Raw genomic sequence first — 24,161 nt, forward strand, 5'->3', positions numbered from 1 at the left:
TTAAGTTAGCATCTTTGGGAACAGAGTATCACCAAGTATAAAGATACTTACCCACAGTGCAATGATAATTCACGAAGAGCAACACATGTATCTTCTTTCTCTTCTAGGAAGGCATTTTCCACTGAATAACCTGCCACATCTTCCTCCTCAGTTTCTTCATTACCAAGCAAGTCAACTTCTCCATCCTCCTCCTCTTCTGAATCACTTAATCCCTCAATGGTGGTTGGGAGACCGCTTTCATCATCCTTCAGGTGTGTCTATATATGCCACAATCTTTATCAACAAATGACTTTTTTTTGTCCACATATCCAAGTTCATGGGTGGGATGGCAAGGGAGGGGAGGTAAAAGTCAACGCTAGGGCATGGTGAGGGAGGGAGGTAAATGTAAACAATAGGGTGTTGGAGAGAGGGACAAGTATGCAGTCTGTAGGGGATAAGGGGGCCTAGGAAAAAGTCAGTTACTGTTTGTTGATGACACACTCGTGGCAGATTCAACTGAGAAAATACAGCAGTTGGTGTCCGAGCTTGGGGGAGTGTGCGCAAAAGGAGGATGTAGGGAGTAAACTTTAATAAAAGCAAGGTTAAGAGGTTTAGCAGCACAAAAGGACATGTCAGTTAGAGTGCAAGTTTGAATGGAGGAAATTCAGATTTGGTAGAGTGTTTTAGATATCCGAGAGTGGACATGACAGGAAATGGAACCATGGAAGAGGAGATCAGTCATAGGGCAAGTAAGGAGACAGAGGTTCTGGGAGCACTAATAAGTGTGTGGAGAGAGAGGTCATTATCTGGGAGGGTAAAAATGGGTGGTTAAAGGTGTGGTAATACCAATGATGACGGATAAAGGGCATGGAATACAGATGGAAATGTGCGGAGGAGGATGGATGTACTGGAAATGAAGTGTTTGAGGACAAGAAGTGGTGCAAGGAGGTTTGATTGGTTAAGTAATAAATGGACAAGATAGAGGTGTGGTAAAAAGAAGGGTGTTGTCGATAGAGCTGAAGTGGGTGCTGAAATGCTTTGGACATATGAAGAGAATAAATGATGAGAAGTTGACAAGGAGGATACATGTGTCATGTGTGGGGACACTGGGAAGGGGAAGACCAAATTAAAGATGGAAGGATGGGGTGCAGAAGATTTTGAGTGATCAGGACTTGAATGAAAGGCATGCACGGGGTAGAGTGAATCTGAGAAATGTAGTATACAAGAAGGTAGACATGCTGTCAATGGACTGAACTTGGGTATATGATACAGTCATAGAAAAACTAAGAAAAGATTCTGGAGCCCAGTTCTGGATGATGGGAGATCGTGGTTTAGATGCATTATGCCGTTTCCTGCATTAGCGGAACTCCACCAGGAACAAAGAAAGGCCTCATCCTGACATCCACTTTCCAGTTGTCATGTGTAATGCACCGAAACCACAGCTCACTGTCCACACCCAGGCCCCACAGACCTTTCTGTGTTTACTCCAGATGCTTCATGTGCCCTGATTCAGTCAACTGGCAGCACGTCAACCCCAGTATAACTTCAAGGGTTAAGGTATGGGAGTATATAAACAAATATAAAATAAAACATGGTATATCTTAATATTATCTAAGGGATAATGGGGGGATCAATCCCATAAAGTTTGATAAAATCCAAACAGACAGACAGTTGACCACAGAATGAAATTCAGGGTGTGTACATACAATCTCTCCCCATCACAGACAACATTTAACATGCAACTAACTAAAATCGTTCTTTATAACCCTAAATTTTCCTGCACTAGCCCTGCTTTGAGGTAAAATGGAAGAAACAACAAACACAAACAGTAAGTTGGAATTTTAGGCAGAAAAAATTAGGCAGAAGTGATAAGAAGGAACATTAGGTGACGGTAATAGGTAGACAAAGTAGGTTGGAATTTTAGGCAGAAAAAATTATGTAGAAGTGATAGGAAGGAACATTTGGTGACAGCAATAGGTAGACACAGTAGATTGGAACATTAAGAAGGAACAACAGGTACAAGTAGTAGGTAAGAACATTAGGTAGAAGCTTCTAGAAACAGTGCTAGGATTGCCCTCGGCCAGTGGCCTATTACGGATGAGGCACTAAAGGGTAAGAGTAAGAAGCGGCATGGAGTTCACCCATTATAGAGACTTTTGCCTTGGCCACCCCTTTGAGGGAGTCTTGCAGGGAACAGGCCTCAAAGATAAAGATAGATACTGTACACGTGGAACAAATAGACAAGTATGCCCTATATAAAGCGAAGGGGTTTCAAAATGAATGACATAAAGATTCTAATGAAATCAAATTAAACCTACAGTAACCTACAGTAAAGTGGCACAACCTTACAATACAAATTCTACTACAACTCAGGACTCACACGACAAAAACCCCTTTTTACTAAAATACATACCACGACACCATCAGTGCTCCTCAGAGAAAGCATCATGCGCTCTATGATCTTCGGGAGATGTTGGGCCATGTCCGCCTTCATGACAGATGCTAGGGATGCAAACAAAAGGTAGCAGGTCTTCCGCACATCTGGGTCATCCTTACGGTCCATCAGTCCCAGCCCCAGAGTTACACAGTCTGGTGCATACACAGAGAAGTTCTCTACACCCATGCACCGAGCTAACTGACCAAGAGTGTCTGAAACACAAGGAAGTCTTTATGGCTCCGGTGCTTGACACCATAATCCTAACAAAAACAACATTAATGACAAACCATTCTAATATAAACTTTGACCATAATCTGTGGGGCTACATATCAATTCCCCCTACTAACTCCCCTCTCTCTCTAATTCTTGCATTCCTACCTTATTCTCTTCTTTTACTAAACATGTAAACACACACATAAAAATTCATTTACAGATACAAAGGCATAAGAATAACAATACAAATATATGCAAACCCATAATCATGCATGAAAATACATGAATGCAATGGCACTTGAACATGCATATAAAAGACATTTGTCTTAATGTACATTTATGAACAAAAACACATCAGCATCAAAAGATGTGGAGCCATATGTGTTGAACTCTACCTGAACTGCAAAAATAAGTAAATTAAATCAGTGATCAATAAATTTACCTCCTATACATGAACTACAAGTTTGTGATCTACTTTTAGTGGGATGCTGAGGCACTTATCATTACCCAGCTGCACATTAACCTACAAGACTGTACATCATGTAGTAGTTGATAACTGAACTCTGCCTAACACTTCCATTCCTGATCATAAAGCATTCATGGGCCTTCCAGGGTCGAGCACATACGTTTGAATCCTGGTTGTGGCAGCCAGTCCACAGTCACCCTCGCTGTTCAACCACTCCCACAGTTGGTTGATAAGATGGGTACCTGGCTCAGGCTACAATCCCTGGGGATAGGGGAGAAAGAATACTGCCCACATAGTCCCTGCATGTCTAGGGGCTGGAAATTTGATGTTTACATAACAATGTTTCTGTGCCCGTTAAATGCATAGCAGAGGTTAATGTTGTAAGAATGAATGCATTTATCCCCTCTTCCTCCAAGATGACCTATTCTTCAAATCCTTCGTTCAACCATTCCTGTTCTGAGGCCATTTAGGAAATGGATCAGTCATAACAAGCTAGGAAAACTTCTTCCTCTCAATCAGCATTTATCACTGCCCATAATCATTACAACTGTTATCCATGAGGCAAAGCATTCCTTTATTCAAAAGAAGTGCATTCATCGCTCCTCTTCATAAGCTGATATGTCTTTTTGGTCTTTAGCTCAGGGCATCACTAACAACTTGTGTCGCTCTACCTTTCCTTCAATTTTGTGTTCTGATGGTACTATAGCTGTCTCTCCCTTAAACAAAGCAACTCTGGTTATCATATCTTCCCTAACTACACCTTGGATGATTCTAACATTCCCTCACCCCCTGATGCTCCTCGTACTAATCCTATGCCCCTCCCCATAATCTCTTTTCAAACTTTCTGTAAGGTGGGTCTCTTTCTGGACACAAGCAAGGCTTGTGGTCCTAATAGCATCCATCCCTGTTTGATGAAAGTGTGCATCTAAACAAGCACCTGTATTGGTACATACCATCCCTAAGAAGGGAAACTGTTCTAACTCCTCTAACTATTATTTCATTTCCAAAGTCTTTGAATTGCTCCTCAACTCCCATATCCTCAAACATCTTGAATCTCACTGTCTTCTCTCTGATAACCAGTTTCCATAAGAGATCCACTGGTGGTACTTTTTCCCAATTAACTAATGTCTAGTCATCATCCCTGAAATATTCTTAGGGAATCTTATGAAGTAGCCCTTGATATATCCTAAGCTTTCAACAGGATGTGACATCTGGGTCTCGGCTCTAAGCTCCCCTACTTTTGGCTTCCCACCCTCATATATAGCTTCCTCTCAGGTCAATCCATCTCCATGGTTATTAACAGTGATGTCCCTAAAGGTTCTACTCTTGTCTCCAAAACTTTTGTCCCTTTTTATCATTTATTTCCTTTCTTCTACAAATAACCAAATGCAGTCATTCTCTAATGACTCAACACTGCATTCATCCACATCCTTCAATCTGCTCCTTCTCTAACTTATTCTGCAACCCATTTCAACAAAATGTCCTCAATAAATCCAGACAGAACATCTCAGAGGGGTAGGTGAAATGGCTAAGTCTAATGCCTCCACAACCAATTTCAGCCCATCTCTCTATAGAAAATTCTCCATAACTTACCTGTCTCCTTTGACAGTTCTTTATTATACCTCTGAACACAATGAACATACTTGGTATTACCATATCATCCAATATATCTTGGAGACTCCACATTACAGGAATAACTTAGTCTACCTTTAAGAAACTGGGAATCCCATTCAGATATGTAAATTGTTCTTTTTCTTTTAAACAGCTGCCCCATAAATGCAAAGAAGTGATCCATCTTTGTACAGAGAACTGCTCTCATATATTGTGTGGTTCTTGCTGAAAACCTACATGAAAGCCGAGTCAAAAAGAATCCAACTTATCAACCTTCCCATGCTAATTTCAAAACCTGATCCACTTACCCTGCGCTGCGATGTTGATTAACTTTCCCTTTTCTATAGGTGTTACATTGGCTTTTGCTCCTAAGAGCTGGCCATTTGTGTGCTCCTTTCACAAGCTAGACCATGCAATACTCAGCATGCTGCTGCATCACATGACTACAGTGTGCCCATCGACACTTAAGGGTGGATATGTTTCCCTACACCCCGAAGCTCTGGAACTCTCTACCCTCTCATGCCTTTCCCAATAACTATGACCTGGAACATTTGACAGTTAAGTTTTTTGCTTACTCCAAAATTCACAAATACTTTCCCTTTTCTTCATTTTCCTTTTCAATAACCTCTCATATTCAAAATAAGGCCTAGCCTTGATGTGGACTTCTGTCTGTGACTGGATCCTTCAACGTATTAAAAAAAAAAAAAAAAGAAAAGCTCACCATTTCAGCACACCCTAGTTAGCTTTCTCAATCAAACTGTATTTACTACCATACAGCTCTCACAACAAAATTTCTTACATGATCAACCTCCAGGTATTTCACTTCCATGATGTACAACATTCTTCCGCTCATATGCCTTCAGGGCCCATGACTTACATCCATACATTACCAGATGTAATATGGCTTCAAACATACCCATGGTTTGAGAGTAAGCCTGAATGGGGAGGGCCTGAAGGAAATGAAGTGGGAGAGTGGCAGTGGATGGATCTATGCGGGTTGAAATAACTCATATGGTGGGAAATGGTGCTAAAGTCCTCAGTGCTCTGAGGAATATCTGGAAAGAGAGGTCAGTGGATGTTGAAGCAAAGATGGGTACGTGTGAAGGTATTGTTATATCTCCCGATTGGCAACATATAATACCTGAGACAATTGGGAATTATGGTAAAGGTCCAAATAACAACATTTAAGGCTCATCACTGTGACATTGTAACTGTTATTTCTTGCATGTTTAGAGAAAACTTGGAGAAGAGTATCATATACCACAGTAAGTTTAAGGGGGATGAGACTGGGTTATTCAGGATAAGAGTACCAGCAATGACATTCAGTACCATGGAGCAAAAGATTGCTCCTGGCAGCCAAAAACCACTTGATGCTTCATATTCAGGAGGAAAATGTTCGGGGAGATTTTCAGTTTAAGCCCTTCCTGGTATTTCATTCAGAAAATCACAGGACTATGAAAGGCTATGCAATGTCTGTATTACCTCTGATTCTGCAATAGATAACTAAGACAATGCAGCCTGGCCTAGTTCCCCTCCCTCTACCTTTCAGGTACTAACTTCAACCCACTCTAACACTGCCTCAAGCTGTTTCATGTATATTACACACTTCAGAATTAGACATGAAAAAACTTTTGCTCCATAATGTAATTCTCAGTCTTGATTTGTCATGGCAATTCTAGAACTTAACCCTGACACAAGTCATAGGATAGTAATACTACAGTTCACCCAACAACAGTTCACAGGATATGGTTTACCAAACAAGGATGGAATTGCGTTCGCTTACCAATGGATTGCACCTGAAGTGTCATTGTTGCTTCTGACTGTGCAACAGTAAGATATCCCTTCAGCATCTCCACGATCTGCTGGAAATAGGGTGCCATGTGTTCCTTTGCTGCATTGGCTGTACAAGATAAATTTCTCGATTACTACGAAATGCTGGAGGGGAGGGGGATTAGGGGAAGGATTGAGGGGAAAATGAATAAGAATGATACTTTTACAGGATAAGGACAAAACAGCTTAGTGGAAACATTATACAATATAATTAACTAATCTATAAACAAGGAGGAAACTTTAAACAAGAATAAACATTGTTAGAATATCAGGGAAACAAAAGGTTAATATGATGAAAATAATCAGTTATAATGTTGCAATAAAAGAAATGCAAAATGTTTGTTACTGCACGTATATTACTGAAAGACCACCATTGTATCTATGGAAGTGAATTAAAGGTTCACAAGGTGTTGACTTTAGCCACGAGTCAAATCTTCTGATAACGTTTCTTAATTCTCCTAGTGTTTCAATAATTTTTTAAGTTTTTCTGCAAGATATTTGCAAATTTTCATCAAAATATCTTGTAAGTAAGTTCCCTGGAATCATCCATGATTTGGTCTTACTGAATCTTCCTTGTCAAAATGCTTTCTGAATTAAAACCACATCCTTTATGCCTTCTATTTGTTCCCAATAATGTATCTCTTTCTCTCTTCTCTCTAGGCTGGACAGTTCAAGTTCTTTCAGCTAAGTGGCAGTATGCATGCTCCAGACCATCTGTTTTACTTGTAACGTGCTTGTATTCTTTCTAATTTGTTTACTTCCGGCTGTAATAAAAAAAGCTATGAATCGTGGAGTGGTAGAGAAGGTGAAATATAATACACTGAGGAGGGTTGGTTATGCATTAACAATGCAAGAAAGCAAGTCTACAACTGAGTGTATGATAGTACAATTAAAGGGGTTGGTGTCAGAGAAAGATCAACTGTGACATGAGGAAATTGAGAAGAGTTCTGGAAGAGAAATGGGGGGCCAATACATGGAATGGTGTATGCATGGGAAACATGTAAGGAAAGCGATAAGCAGAAGCTCTTTTACCGGGGCCATCCCTTGATGGGAGTTCCCGAAGGGAACGAGCATCAGAGATATAAATAGTTCAACTGGAGACTATATAACATAGCATTACTCCCATTCACCTCTTATATATGCACTGAAGATTTTCATCATTAGCTTAGAGTCTCTTGTTGTAAAAGTTTTCATTATTCTAACAATTATCATTTGGCTTGAAATCACTTGCACTACCTTACCAGTGCCCTTCCATTCCTTGAATCAACGTTCTTCATTTACATCAAATCTTAAGTATCGGAAAATACCTGGTAAATAACTGACAAAGTCTTCAGAGGTCTTCATCCACAACAGCCTGGGCTGGGCCCAGGCTTCTGGAATTGGTTATTGGTCACTCCCTATTATTTTCTTCACTAGGCCTTTGTATGAAGGCACTGATATATCATAAATTATTCCATGACATACACAAGTACATGTATGTGAGTAAGAAAGATGGTCAGCAGGCATTATTGGATCACAAACTATTAGACGAATGTACAAAAGAAAGACTTTTGGATGTGAATGTGCCGACAGGGACAGCTGGTGGAATTGATCACTACTTTGTGGAGGAGAGGACGAAGATTTGTAAAACTTTTTGGAAAAGAGGAAATGTTATTGGTGAGAAGAGTGGTGGAAGTGAGCGAGCTTGGAAAAAGAGACGTGTGAAGAAATACCAGTAGAGATTGAGTGTAGAATGACAAAATGTGAAAGTGAATGAAGTTAAGGGAATGGGTAAGTAATGAGAGGTATTTAAATGATGTAGTGCTGGCATGTGCAAAAGATACATATGGCAAGCGCATCATGGGAGATGGGCAGGAGAAAGGGTAGCAAGTGATGGAACGTTGAAGCAAAGTTGCAAGTGAAAGAGAAAATAAGAGACATATGGGCAGTACTTTCAGAAAAGGGTGCAAATCATTGGAAGATGTATAAAAGAAAGCAGCAGGAAATCAACAGCATGGTGTAGGGTTTGAAAAATAAGGCAAATGAGACTTAAGGTAAGCAGGGATCAATAAATTTCAGAGAGAATTGAGACGTTTTGGAAAATGGTTAAAAGGGCGTAAAAAAAAAGGCAATATCAGAGAAGGGGATATATGGGGAAGTAGAAACTGGTTATGAAGAGATGAGGAGGAGAAAGAGTGAGTATTTTGAAGGACAGCTGAATGTCTTTGACGATAGGATGGCAGATATAAGGCGTTTGGCTTGATGAGATTTATAATATGAGATAGTCACAGAAAGTGGCTTGGTGAGGAGAAAAGGGGTGAAAATCCATGCATAAGATGAAAAGTGGAAGGGCAGCTAGAGTGGTTGGTACTGCAGATAAGATGCTTATGAGGGTGACTATATTGCTGAATGTTTAGTTAGCATTCTCAATATACCAATAGATCATGATGAGATGCCTGAGGATTGGTGGAAGGCATGAATAATGCCACAGTATAAAGGAAAGGAAAACAAGTGATTATTCAAACTACTGAGGTACAAGTTTGTTGAGCGTACCTGGTAAGTTGTTTGGGAGAGTAATCATTAAGAGGGTGAAGGCATGTACAGGGCATCAGACTGAGGAGGAACAATGTAGTTTCAGAAGTGGTAAAGAATGTACGGATCAGACGTTTGCCTTGAAAAATATGAGAAATACTTATATAAACAGGATTTGTAAGTGGCATTTATGGATCTGATGACGGCATATGATATGGTTGATGTAGATGCCTTGTGGAAGGTCCTAAGAATATATGGCACTGGAAGAAAGCTGCCAAAAGCAGTAAGAAGCTTTAATCAAGGGTGTAAGGCTTGTGTACGAGTAGGATGAGAGGAGAGTGAGTGCTTCAAAGACAGGTTGGTCTGTTACATGGGTGAGTGATATCACCAATTTGTTTATGGTTAGGGTGATGAGGGAAGAGAAGCGAGCGACTTTTGAAGAGAGGGGTAATTATGTAGGCTACATAGACGATAGGAACCTGGGAAGAGAGTCGGTTGTTATTTGCTGATGACACTGCACAAGTGGCAAATCTAAGTAAGAAACTGCAAAAGGTGGTGACTAGAGTTTGGAAGTAAGTGTGAATGAGAAAGTTGAAAGTAAATGTAAAGAAAAGAATGACAATTTGGTTTAGCACCTCAGAGGGGCTGGTTAGCTGAAGTGTGAATTTGATTGGAAAAAACTTAAGGGGAGTGAAGTGTTCTAGATACCTGGGAGTGGACATGGTAGCAAATGGAACCATGGGAGTGAAAGTGAGTCATAGGGTGGGAGAGGAGGCAAAGGTTTGGGGAGCATTCAGGATTATGTGGGAAGACAAGTCTATATGGGAGGGCAAAAATGGGTAAGCTTCAAGGTACAGTAGTCCCAATCATGTTGTATAGATTTAAGGCATGGGATATATATGAAGATGAACATAGAAGGGTGGATGCGTTGGAAATTAAATGTTTGAGGACAATACATGGTTTGTGTTGGTTCGATTAAGTAAGTACTGAAAGGATAAAAGAGACATGTGGTAATAAAAAGAGTGCAGCTGAGAGAGATGAGGGTGTGCTGAAATGGTTTGGATATATGGAAAGAATGGGTGAGGAGAGGTTGACAAAGAGAATATATGTGTAGATGTGGAGGGGACAAGGAAAAGGGGAAGACCAAATTGGAGATGGAAGGACAGACTAAAGAAGATTTTGAGTGATCTGGGCCTGAACACAGAAGGGTGAAAGGTGTTAAAAGGCTAGAGTGAACCAGAACAATGTGGTATACATGGGTCGATAAGAAGGGAATGTGAAGCAGCCAGGTGAAACCAAGAAAAGTTCTGTGAGGCCTGGTTGTGGATATGGTGCTATGGTGTCAGTGAATTGCACATTCCTAACAGTGCACATGACTGCCAGGGAATCGATGTCAGCAAATGCATCCTTTCTTCATCTATTCTTGATGCTACCTCGCTAATGTGGAAAATGGCAATCAAGTATGAAAAAAGTACTAATTTGTTCATATTCCTCCACATTAAATTTCAATGGGTGCACCCACCATTGATCTGTATAAAATGACCAGGTCTCTCTATATTTTCTTTGTTCTTCTTCATTCCCATCTGTACTACACATACTCTCATGCTGTCTGCAAAACATTAAACTATACTCTAACTTACATCCTTGTCTATGTCTGATATTATGACAAACAAAAATATCAACTTGTTATGATTAACAAAGTCTGACATTAGCTTTCGCGCTAATTCTACGTTCATCAAATTGTGGGTACCTTTGAAAAAATCTTTTCACCAAGACCAAAGGCAACATAAACCACATTCTTAATTGAAATGGATTTGTTACATAACCAAAATTCAAATCCTCTTTTTATCTCCAACAAATTTTTTTCAGTGATAACTTACTACTTTACAACTGCAAGCAAAAAAATCAAGAGCAAAAATAAAGTTTTGAAATAAACACAAATATGTCAAGGCTGAAGCTGGCATATGCCCCACTAGAGACATACAGCAATCTCATTAGTGGGCAGCAATGGTCAGTGCAGTTTAGTCATCGGCATGGCAAAATATAATTTTTCATAATCATCATTTCTGAATCATAATTCACTCCTTTTATTTATCTATCTATCTATATCTCTGTCACTCATTCCCTTCAGGAACTCCCTCACGGGGATGGCCCAGCAAAAGAATCTCCATAGCTGATGAACTCCAGTGCCATCTCTAAGCCTTCAGTGCCTCACCCTTAACAGTTAACAGGCCCCTGGCAGATGGCAACTCTAGCTCAGCATTTTCCAAGGTTCCTACATAATATTCCAACCAACTACTTTTACCTAATGATCATTCTTTCTAGCTTACAAAGGAGATAAAGTTGTGGAAATAATGAGAAACTTACCAGTTGCACCTATGGCACTGATTGCCAGTTCTTTCATGTGGACTGAGGTAGGAGCAGCTAACACAGCAAAAAGTCTCTCCATCAAGGCTGGCAAATGAGGCAGAAGTTCTGCCTCCAAATTCTCACAAAATACTTCCAAGGCATAAAACATGCGATCTACACCAGGTGGATCACTACTTCCGCTACTCACAACTACACAAGTCTGTAAATGATAAAATGTACCAGTTACAAGTCCCCCTTATTGTTATTTTTTGCACCAATAGTGCCATGGGTTATCTACATAATCTGACTCATCAGAATGTACTATCTACTTAATGCATTCAATAGATCTGTGAAGAGTATGACTCTGCACAAAATGGTTACTAGTCTGATGGTGCTACTATGTGGTGATGCAGCAAAACCAAGAAATTTATGGGAAATTAATAAGAAATAGGCAATTCTTATTATACCTGAATGCCCTCCTGCCTTTGCAAGGTAGCTTTAGAAACAAACAAACAATGTCATCAATTGCACATATTCACTCTAACTGTTAAGTTAAATGTAACGAAGCCTAAGCCTACCATCCAGTTAAATCCCACAAACCTCTCTGCAGTTTACCCTAACCACTTTAAACATCTTACCTGCTCCCCTTTCAGCACACTGATATCCATCAACCTTCCCTTTGCATGCCTGTCAGTCATTGACAACCAATAACCAACCATTTGCATGCCTGTCAATCAATTCATTATCCAATAGTAATGCTTGTTGACTTTCATTCCCATGTCCATTACATCCACTTCTGCATGAACTTTTTTAAATCAATCATTTCCAGGCATCAATCATTCTTCAGCACACAACAAGCTGTTCCTCATTTTCATTTATACCATGCCACCCTTTATCAACCAAATCACCCATTCATACATTCAAATCCCCCACCACAAGAGCTCAAACCATTGCTTTTATCCATTTGTCTTGTTGAAGAACATATGACAGTGGCACTATTAGTTTTTGCTTATGTATTCATCAAACATTTCCATTGGCAGTTTTCTCTCATAGCAAATATCAATATTGTCATTCCACTCATTACTTGGCTCAATAGTGCTATCTTCTTAACGTGCTCTTTTTTGACATTTGTTTCATCATTCGTAACTTTTCAGGACAGGCCTTTGAATGGTGTCTTTAATATGCTATTAGTTTTATTTTTTGTTTTTCTCATACTTGATCACCAATTCCCATGTTAGTGAGGTAGCACCAAGAAGAGACAAAGAAAGGCCATACCCACTTACATACATTCTCTAGCTGTCATGTGTAATCCATTGAAACCACAACTGTTATTTATTACAAGACTTATTTGCTCGAACCTAAGTTAAAGTTCATCAGGTCACTCATCCCCATCTGTAGATAGTATCAACGTCATTTTGCAAATAATTTTTATCAGCTTTATTATGCTTATTCTAGTGTCACTAACAGAGCAAACAAACATACTTTACTTCTCTGTTGATGTGATATGATCATCATAAAAAGAACTGAGGCTAACACTATTCCTTATTCATCCCTTGATAGGACATCATCAGACATGGTTCCATTTGCTACTACTTTGAATCATGTGTTATTAACAACACTTTCATTCATCTTTCTATCCTGTTCCTAACCTATCAACTCTTTTTAAGATGGCTATCTATTCGCCAAGATTGAGCATGTTTTTCATGGCCACCAGTCCGGACTGGGTGGCTTAGGCGGTAGTCTGCAATAATTCCTTCCAACAATCAATCATCCTTCAGCTAGGTAAATAACAGTACGTTCTCATAGTTTTCAAGGAAAATAACTGAGTGGCTTTCAGCTAGATCTAGGAGACCAAGCAGATGATGATCGTAAATTACCTGACGATGGTGGTCTGTTTTCTAATTGTGAAACAGTGATTTTTTCAGACACTGACACCTCCAGTATTGAAAACTGACCAAGATCTGGGAGGAGAAAAATTTTCTAGCTCAAGGAAAGGCAGCACTGACAGCATCTGCCTGATCATAACAACACTACCTCTGACTGGGGCAGCTGGTAATTTTACAAGCTTTCATAACAATGCTGTTATGAAAAAACTGTCAGCGAATCACATGCATAATAACATGAAAGGATTCATCATATGTGAGGCAAAAGAACAAAAGTAATAAATTTTTCTGGGTGGGTAAAATAAATCATAAAACACATAGTAGCAATCAACTTGACACTCAGGCCTTACACCTACACTTTTAAGCATGACGAATTCAGAAATCTCAAAACTTCTTCATACTATCAGAAAGATGGTGGATGAAAAGTACCTCTGAGATTATCCTCATACTGTCATATGAATATCTATGAAATTGTATGGTTAAATAGTTTTCTATTTTCTACAACTTGAAAAAAATTCAGAACCATGGGGATGGAAAGAAGACCAAACTCAAGAGTTCAGGGGTAAATATTTTGTTTAGCTACTTTCTCAGTAAAATTACATTGTTTGCTTGTCAAGTGCCATAGCAAAGTAAAGAAAAACTGACATTCTCCTTCCTTTCACTTAAGTTTCATGCATGTTATTAATGACTGTATATGCATATCTTTTCCTGACACATATGCATGTTGGCCTTCATTTACATAGTTCTAAATCAGATGTTCTAGTAAGTGTCCCTTTATTCTATCTCAAAAATTTTATTTCCTGTAAAGTCAGGCCTACTGGCCTATACTTCTTATAGCTTAATATCCTTCTTTGTGTACAGACATTATATGCAATCTGCGAATGTCTGTAAGTGTGCTTTTCTCCCGACTTTATTTACCTATAACAAAAAATTTTTGTTTCACTACTGCTGTTCTTGCCTTCTTTAGAAAGATGGCTGGGATTCCATCTGGTCCTAAAGTTCAATTCTATTAAAGCCAGCAAATCCTCTTACATCACCGTCAAAGAGAGAATGACTGTATAACACAAACATGGTGGTGGAAGCCCCTCCATTTTTTTGGAATATGTAACAAAAGTAACAATACTTATAGTGCAAGTTTAAATTATCTTTATTCATGACTGCTACATCCCGCATTAGCGAGGTAGCACCAGGAACAGACAAAGCAATGACTTCATTTGCTCTCATCCACTATCAAGTTACTGTCAAGCTATGTATAATGTACCAAAACCAGAGCCCCTTATCCACAGCCAGGCACCACAGACCTTTCCATGAGTTCCCCTAACTAGGAATACTTCATTATCACAGGACTGATTAAAGTTAATTCATATATTTCTAAACTGCATAACCCTTCCTAACAATGTTCAAATAAGATGGTCAATAATGTCTTTTTTCTTTTTTTTTTTTTTACAATGTACTCTCAGTCAATGACTAAAGTCCACATCAATATAAAGATGTTAATGAAAGGGAAAAACAAGAAATAAGGAAAAGTATTTACAAATTTTGGATGAAGTGAAAAACTTGTCTTTCAAAAAGTGCCAGGTCATAGTTATTGTTAAAGACATAAGAAGGCAGAGAGTTTCACAGCTTGGAGGTCAAGAAAAAGAAAAAGTTACCAAGACAGCCATCCCTCAAGTTGCCAATGGCCACACAGTAACCATCTAACACAACAGCTTGCCAAATTCTGCGGTCTAGCTAATGGTGAGTGCACACAAGAATAGGGAAAGTGGGTCTAGTTTTAGTTAGCCTGGGAGGATTAGGTCAGACCACTTCTGACTCAACTCTCTCAAGTAAGGATTCTGAGCTAGAAAACAGCCCAAATGTGAGATCAGTACTCCATACTAGGATACACTAATCCTTTGTATAAACAAAGCAACTATTTGGAAGAAAAGAAATTTCGACATCTTAATAGGACTCTCAGTTTCTTAAGAGATAGACTTAACTATTTCTGTAATGTAAGGTTTCAAAAATAGCATGGACATTACAATAATACCAAGTATGTTCTCTGAGCCAAGAGGTGGAATTACAGATCCATCAAGAGAGAGTAAAATTGTGAAGAATATTCAATAAAAGATTGTAAAATTGTGAGGAATATTCAATAGAGAGGTGGGCAAAAATTGGGTCTAGGATTTCACTGACCCCACTGAGGTATCCTGTCTGAGTTAACTGAGGAGGCTGTATCAAGAAGAGATACAAACTCAGTAAGAGGAGGAGTGGATTTGAAGGATATGGAGGAATACAGTGTTCAGTCATCAGCATATGAATGCATTTAGCTAACTGTAGAAGAAAGGAAATCAGTGACAAAAAGGAGAAAAAGTACAGTCAGGACAGAACTTTGAGAGACACTGCTGTAAATGAAGAAAGGATAAAAGGCTGATCCATCAACACCAACAGAGATAGTTCAAACAAAAGTAGCTAGATATGAGGTAGCAAGGTGTGGAGCAAGGTGAGGTAGGGAAGCCAAAAGATGGGGGCTTAGAAATGAGACCCCAGTGCCAAACACACACAGTCAAAAGCTTTGGATATACTCTGGACAACTACATATGATTCTCCATCATCTTTCAGGGATGATGGCTCAACATTAGTAGATACAAAAGAGTATCACCAGTGGATCTCACCTTACATTACCTTTACTAATGATCAGAGAGACGACTTTGAGATTCAAGATGTCAGAGGACATGAGAGTTCAGGAGGAATTCAATGGCTCTGGAAATAGTAGAAGTCAAAGCAACAGGATGATAGTTAGACAGGTTAGAAAGGTAAACCTTCATAGATAAGGGATGTACCAGTGCATACTTCCAAGAAGAAAAGAGATGTTCTGGTTTTTAAACAGAAATGGAAAAGACAAAGCAATCACAGTACATGTATGGAGGCAAACTCTTTTAGTACATGGAAATAAATGCCATCCAGTCCATTAGCCTTATTTGTGTCTAAAGAGAGAAGCACTCTGCAGACAGTATGAAAAGAAAGCAGAGGGAGGAGCACAGGATTTGTAAGAGAATCAGGTGGTGATTGAACGTCAGAGTCATCCACAGTAGAGTTGGGGAGAAATGGGAACCAAAGAGAGTTGCTTTCTCTATGGGAAAGACATTTATATTACCATCAGATACGAAAGGTAGAGCGACAGTTGTTGTTAGTGACACCCTTAACTAAAGTTCAGAAAGACCTATCAGTGGATGGAGAAGAGAAAAGAGGTTATTGCACTCCCTCTGAATAAAAGAACGCTTTGCTTCACAGAAAGACCTATCAGTGGATGGAGAAGAGAAAAGAGGTTATTGCACTCCCTCTGAATAAAAGAACGCTTTGCTTCACAGAGATAAGAATGAACAATGGGAGTCAAAGGAAGGAGTTTTTCCAAACTCAATATGCCTGATCCCTTGCATGAGTGGCCTCTGAATAGGGACATGCAATTTACAGAAAATAATTCATGACCTCAGACAAAGGGGTCTTTATGTATTCATAAGTAAGGTGATAACATACAAAAAAGATGATGGCAGCTTATCAATAAATTTGTGAGTCATTATTTTGCATTTTAAAATATGATCTAAACTAAGTAAGTAAACCACAAACAAGCATAATCTGTGGCAACATTCTTAAGTTTCAAAACAACTGAATACAAACCTGCGTAAGATATTCAAATAAAACAGGAAGAAGTTCAGCATGATATTTGCTAATTTCAGGCTGTAGGTGTTCAGCAAACTGTCCCAGAGCAAACAAGGCACTGTTTCGCACCAACTGAAATCAACAGTAAGTTTTCTTTTTCTAGTATGATATAACTTATAAATCATGATACTAAAGTATATCCACCTTAGAGAATTTGCTTAAGTTTAATTTAAAAGAGTATTTCATATTCATCAATACCACATCCATAAATAAATTTCTAATCCTACATCATTGGAAAGACACAAAGCACACCAAAATAGAAAAACACAAGGTTCTTGTACAATAACAAATCAACATCAAAAGATAATCAAAGACGAATGTAATAATGAATGAATAATTAAACTTACCTGGTTTTCGTTGGTAATACCATGGCAGATGCACTGAAGGAGTGGATGAAGATGTTTGCTGCGTAGCGTGTCAGCACAACCTTCTGCTACCATAGCCAATGCAAGATAAGCTCCCTTAACCTTTAAAGAGAATACATAAAAATATACCTGAGTACTAAAATCTTATAAATGACTTATTGTGATACAGTTAAATAGGATGATGAGAGCACAGCTATGCTGGAGGGGCATTAATGCCTCTCTCACAAAACTCACGAAAATACAAGCATTCTAACCTACCTGATAAACATATAATAGGTCATTGCAAAACTTGGTCAGCAAAAGAATTTCAAATTCTTTAGGTGATGGAAACCGTACATCTTACAGGAGATATGTCACTGATGCTAAGAAAAAAGTGAAAAGGTAGAGAGTTTTAAAGCCTATGGTTTTATGAGAGAGAGATTGCATCAGCCAATGCCAGCATTCTTAATGGCCACACCACAATAATGACTAAATGGCTTGCTGAGTCCTGCATAACCTAGCTTATGGCAGAGGCATGTAAGCAGTCAGTTCATGGGTGCTAAAACCCCACGTAATATCGACCAAAATATGCAGAGATTAACAGTGCAGCATACAATAACAGGGCAAATGTTGAGCTTAGATTGGGGGAGTGAATACATCTTATGGATTTAGACTCAAGTCTGTCAAATAAGAGCAAAACATTTCATGGATGTGGAAGCAGTACTCCATGAGTGGATGAATTGTCATCAAAGCAACTGCCCAGAACAGGAGAATTTTAGTATCTTAAGGGGCAGAATCAGCAACTTTTGTAATATGGAGCTTCCATGATAAATGTAACGTCAGAGTGAAATAAATTACATTCACTGTGTCAAGAGGTAAGATTAACCCTTTCACTACACCCATTGCATATATGTTACAGTATTCTACCTTTTTTCCACAGGAACTGCAGCATATGTGATAAAAATTCTTGAATACCCTACTTCTGCCTCTAGATGAAACATATACTCATTAATGATTATGGTGCTATCCAACATACTGTTGCCAGATGATAGCCTACATTTTTCCATCTGCTGTTAAGCCTATGCAACATCATCAAGGAGACCCACACAAAGTCTCTGCCCTCTCTTTATGTAATAATTTGTAAAGCTGCAAAACACAAAAATCTATACAAGCAATGGAAACCTAGTTTTTTGGGGGGTTTTTTTTGCCGCTGTCTCCCGCGTTTGCGAGGTAGCGCAAGGGAACAGACGAAAGAAATGGCCCAACCCACCCCCATACACATGTATATACATACATCCACACACGCAAATATACATACCTACACAGCTTTCCATGGTTTACCCCAGACGCTTCACATGCCCTGATTCAATCCACTGACAGCACGTCAACCCCGGTATACCACATCGATCCAATTCACTCTATTCCTTGCCCTCCTTTCACCCTCCTGCATGTTCAGGCCCCGATCACACAAAATCTTTTTCACTCCATCTTTCCACCTTCAATTTGGTCTCCCACTTCTCCTCATTCCCTCCACCTCTGACACATATATCCTCTTGGTCAATCTTTCCTCACTCATTCTCTCCATGCGCCCAAACCATTTCAAAACCCCCTCTTCAGCTCTCTCAACCACGCTCTTTTTATTTCCACACATATCTCTTACCCTTACGTTACTTACTCGATCAAACCACCTCACACCACACATTGTCCTCAAACATCTCATTTCCAGCACATCCATCCTCCTGCGCACAACTCTATCCATAGCCCACGCCTCGCAACCATACAACATTGTTGGAACCACTATTCCTTCAAACATACCCATTTTTGCTTTCCGAGATAATGTTCTCGACTTCCACACATTCTTCAAGGCTCCCAGAATTTTCGCCCCCTCACCCACCCTATGATCCACTTCCACTTCCATGGTTCCATCCGCTGCCAGATCCACTCCCAGATATCTAAAACACTTTACTTCCTCCAGTTTTTCTCCATTCAAACTCACCTCCCAATTGACTTGACCCTCAACCCTACTGTACCTAATAACCTTGCTCTTATTCACATTTACTCTTAACTTTCTTCTTTCACACACTTTACCAAACTCAGTCACCAGCTTCTGCAGTTTCTCACATGAATCAGCCACCAGCGCTGTATCATCAGCGAACAACAACTGACTCACTTCCCAAGCTCTCTCATCCCCAACAGACTTCATACTTGCCCCTCTTTCCAAAACTCTTGCATTCACCTCCCTAACCACCCCATCCATAAACAAATTAAACAACCATGGAGACATCACACACCCCTGCCGCAAACCTACATTCACTGAGAACCAATCACTCTCCTCTCTTCCTACACGTACACATGCCTTACATCCTCGATAAAAACTTTTCACTGCTTCTAACAACTTGCCTCCCACACCATATATTCTTAATACCTTCCACAGAGCATCTCTATCAACTCTATCATATGCCTTCTCCAGATCCATAAATGCTACATACAAATCCACTAGCTTTTCTAAGTATTTCTCACATACATTCTTCAAAGCAAACACCTGATCCACACATCCTCTACCACTTCTGAAACCACAATGCTCTTCCCCAATCTAATGCTCTGTACATGCCTTCACCCTCTCAATCAATACCCTCCCATGTAATTTACCAGGAATACTCAACAAACTTATACCTCTGTAATTTGAGCACTCACTCTTATCCCCTTTGCCTTTGTACAATGGCACTATGCACGCATTCCGCCAATCCTCAGGCACCTCACCATGAGTCATACATACATTAAATAACCTTACCAACCAGTCAATAATACAGTCACCCCCTTTTTTAATAAATTCCACTGCAATACCATCCAAACCTGCTGCCTTGCCGGCTTTCATCTTCTGCAAAGCTTTTACTACCTCTTCTCTGTTTACCAAATCATTTTCCCTAACCCTCTCACTTTGCACACCACCTCGACCAAAACACCCTATGTCTGCAACTCTATCATCAAACACATTCAACAAACCTTCAAAATACTCACTCCATCTCCTTCTCACATCACCACTACTTGTTATCACCTCCCCATTTGCGCCCTTCACTGAAGTTCCCATTTGCTCCCTTGTCTTACACACTTTATTTACCTCCTTCCAGAACATCTTTTTATTCTCCCTAAAACTTAATGATACTCTCTCACCCCAACTCTCATTTGCCCTCTTTTTCACCTCTTCCACCTTTCTCTTGACCTCCTGTCTCTTTCTTTTATACATCTCCCCCTCAATTGCATATGTAACAATTTGCATATGTATATGTAACAATTTGTGACAAAGAAACATCTAAAATACCACACATCTAAGTCTGCCTAAGAGCACACCTGAAGTACTTAGTGCAGTTAGCAGTGAAGCATAACTTAAAGAGCGATAAGGTCAAGTAATTTTTCAACAAGCAGAGCTGTATACGAGTTTAAGAAGTTTTTCTAATTAAGTCTATTAAAATTATGGAAATATTTCATTTCTAAGAAATCAGGGAACCTTCTGTGAGGTCTGACTGTGAATGAGAAGTTCAGGTTTTGGTGCACTGTACACTACAGCCAAAGAGTGGGTGTGAATAAATAATGCCATTTTGTTTGTTCCTGGTACCACCTTGAAACAGATGATGGAACACAAGTATGAAAAAAACAATAAAATATTTGCAAACTTCTAGTACATAAAGTATACTATGGATTTTAAAATCAACTCAGCAAAAGGGTAAAAAAATTATCACAAAGAGAAAACAGAAGAGTGTTAGTTTTAGAGGCACTGTGCTTCACTTTGCAACACCAAAATCCTTTCCAAATCTAAGTTTATAAAGTAGACATGAAAAGCCAAGATGCAGAGTGAGCAACAAAAACAAAGCATATAAGAGGGGAGAAAAAATGCTAAAACGAGTCAAATTCTCCAATTCTTTCACAATCTGTAAGAAAAAAAAAATCTGCTACCTCCACATAACTATTTCAGTTACTCAACACCTCTGAATTTTTTTTATGGATATATACCTTAAACATCTGGTGCAACTTTAAAAATGAATGGCAACCATCACTACTAAAGTAATAAAAAATAAAGCTGACTTTACTTTATCCATAATAACCCCTAGATCAATTTCTATGAGACAGTCCTAGTGTTACCCATGAACATTCTAAAGGGTCATGCATCCCAAGGCAACACTAGCTGCAGTACCAGTGAAATGTAGACTCCTTTTGAGAGAAGTTCTTTGATGAGACTGTGCTCCCAAAGATATAGCCTAACTAAAGGTAACTTTTCACACAGGACATAACCTAATCTCATACAAGCAAGGCCAAGCAACACCTAAAGTTGTCCTTTAAACATATTAATATTAATCATACAGTCATGCAATCATAGGTGATTAAGGTCCATATACCAACAATAAATACCTGATGGGGGTTGCCACTCTTCAAAGCAGGTTCCACATGGCCCATTAGGCAGGGAAGGAGCTTATCTGGAGGAAGATGGAGAGCACAAGCATCCAGCGTTTGGGCAGCAGCATGCATGGGGTTGCCACCCTCCCCTTCCTCTCCACCCAAAAATCCCATGCAAGATTCGTCTTCACTTTCACTGCATGCCACAGCAAACATTGCTGACACCAGAGGAACCACAAGCTTGTTCTTCAGGATGTACTAGAAAAGGGATTGTTATCAATGAGGTGTAATATATAAACATGGTGTTAAAAAAAAATAAAAATGACTTTGAGGCCATTACACTTCATTGTTATTAAAATCAAAAGAGTTAAATTCAACAGTGATGTAGACTATTATCCTATAACAAAATATACCATAAAATTCAAGTATAAATCATCTATCTATAACTCTGATGCCCAGTCCCTCTAGGAACTCCCATCAAAGGGGTGGCCAGAAATGAAATAAAACATCAAAATAGTTTTAAAATACAGATATCACTTCTTTATCTATAATTAAGGTTTTGCCTCAGCTATCAAGTTTTTTTTTCAGAAAATCCCATCAAAATATACAAGAATCAACCATAATCCAAAACACTTCCTGAAACTGTCAGGTGCTCTCATATGAAGATCAGATTACATTCCATACTATTCGCCATTTCCCGCATTAGCGAGGTAGCATTAAGAACAGAGGACTGGGCCTTTGAGGGAATATCCTCACCTGGCCCCCTTCTCTGTTCCTTCTTTTGGAAAATTAAAAAAAATGAGAGGGGAGGATTTCCAGCCCCCTGCTCCCTTCCCTTTTAGTCGCCTTGTACAACACGCAGGGAATACGTGGGAAGTATTCTTTCTCCCCTATCCCCAGATTACATATCATTGTAAAATATTTGCTTCAAAGAATGTGTGTGTGAAATACTTATAGAAATAAAAAGGATTTATGTGTGGCACATAATGGATCTGGAGAAATCATATGATAGGATTGATGGGCCTTTTGGAAAGTCTTTAGAATGTATGGTGTGAAAAAAAGCTTCTAGAAGCAGTAAGAAGTTTTTATCAAAGGTGTTAGACATGTGTAGAAGTAGAAAGAAAGGAGAGTGAGAGGTTTCAAGTGAAGGTTGGTTGCAACAGGGATGTATAATCTCTCCATAGCTTTTTAATTTGTTTGTGGATGGGGTTGGGAAGAAGGTAAATATAATAATCTTGAGGAGAGGGGTAGGTATGCAGTCTGTAGGGGATGAGTGAGCTTGGGAAAAGACAGTTGTTGTTTGCTGATGATACAGCACTGGTAGCAGATTTAAATGAGAAACTGCAAAAGTTGGTGACAAAGTTTGGACAAGTCTGTGAAAGGAGGAAGTTGAGAGTAAAGGTATATAAAAGCAATGTTATTAGGTTTAATAGGGTTCAGGGACACATTAGATGGGGTGTGTTTGAACAGAGAAAAATCAGAGGAAGTGAGGGGCCTTAAATACCCGGGAGTGGACATGCAGGAAAATGGAATCACAGAAGCAGAAACAAGTCATAAGGTGGGCATGGGGGTGAAAGTTCTGGGAGCAGAGAAGAATGTGTAGAAAATGAGGACATTGTCTGGATGGGCAACAATGAGTACATTTGAAAGCACTGTACTTCCAAAAATGTAATATAAATGTGAGGCATGGGTAAAGACGAGGATGTGCAGACAAGGATGGATGTGGGAGAAATGAATGTTTTAACACAATATGTGGTGTGAGGGGGTTCGATCAATCAAATAATAAAAGGATAAGAGAGATGTGGTAATAAAAAGTGAGACTGAAAACGCTTAAGGGGGTATGCTGATATGGTATGAACATAGGAGAGAATGAGTGAGGAGAGGTTACCAAAAAGGATATATGTGTCGGATGTAAAGGGAACAAGGAGAATGGGTAAAGCAGAATGGAGATGGAAGGATGGAGTGAAAATTATTTTGAGTGATGGGGGCCTGAACATGAAGGAGGATGAAGGGCATAAATAGACTGAACCATGGCATTTGAAGTGGTCAGGATAAACCATGGAAAAGGGCTGTGTGGCTGGTTGTGGGTAGGGAGCTATGGGCTTTGGTGCACCACATGACAGAGAATGGATATATGCAAATGTCGCCTTCTTCATCTGTTCCTGGTGCTACCTCACTAATGCAGGAAGAGTCAATCAAGAATGAAAAAATGCTTCGATGAGGCACAGCTTGCATATGGTAAAGAGTACACTACTCAAAATTGAAAAACATAAGTATTTTCAGTGTCACTTGCCAAATATTTCACAATACTGTTTGGCTAAAAGGTTGTTTCATGGAACACTCATGATGCCTACATTACTGTTGCCAAGTGAAAGTAGAACAGCTGCATGAGAGGAAGAGTGGCAAAGCTTCTGGAGTAAACGGGACTGCAGTTGAATTTCTTGAGAAAT

The 24,161-nt window shown here is 39.3% G+C and overlaps 1 protein-coding gene across 3 annotated transcripts in view; it reads right to left on the bottom strand.

The window, feature by feature from the left end:
- LOC139766401 (importin-4-like) overlaps positions 1–24,161 on the bottom strand; it is a 69,041-nt gene that overhangs the window by 25,891 nt on the left and 18,989 nt on the right. For all 3 annotated transcript variants that reach the window (XM_071695001.1, XM_071695000.1, XM_071695002.1), the window contains exons 7-13: positions 21,727–21,969; positions 17,326–17,445; positions 16,937–17,050; positions 11,415–11,616; positions 6,490–6,606; positions 2,393–2,628; positions 52–257 (exon numbers count right to left, since the gene is read on the bottom strand). In XM_071695001.1, coding sequence (XP_071551102.1) covers positions 52–257; positions 2,393–2,628; positions 6,490–6,606; positions 11,415–11,616; positions 16,937–17,050; positions 17,326–17,445; positions 21,727–21,969 — 1,238 coding nt within the window. The remainder of the gene's footprint in view (positions 1–51; positions 258–2,392; positions 2,629–6,489; positions 6,607–11,414; positions 11,617–16,936; positions 17,051–17,325; positions 17,446–21,726; positions 21,970–24,161) is intronic.

This window comes from Panulirus ornatus, chromosome 57, assembly GCF_036320965.1.
Source record: "Panulirus ornatus isolate Po-2019 chromosome 57, ASM3632096v1, whole genome shotgun sequence".
Lineage (NCBI taxonomy): Eukaryota > Metazoa > Arthropoda > Malacostraca > Decapoda > Palinuridae > Panulirus > Panulirus ornatus.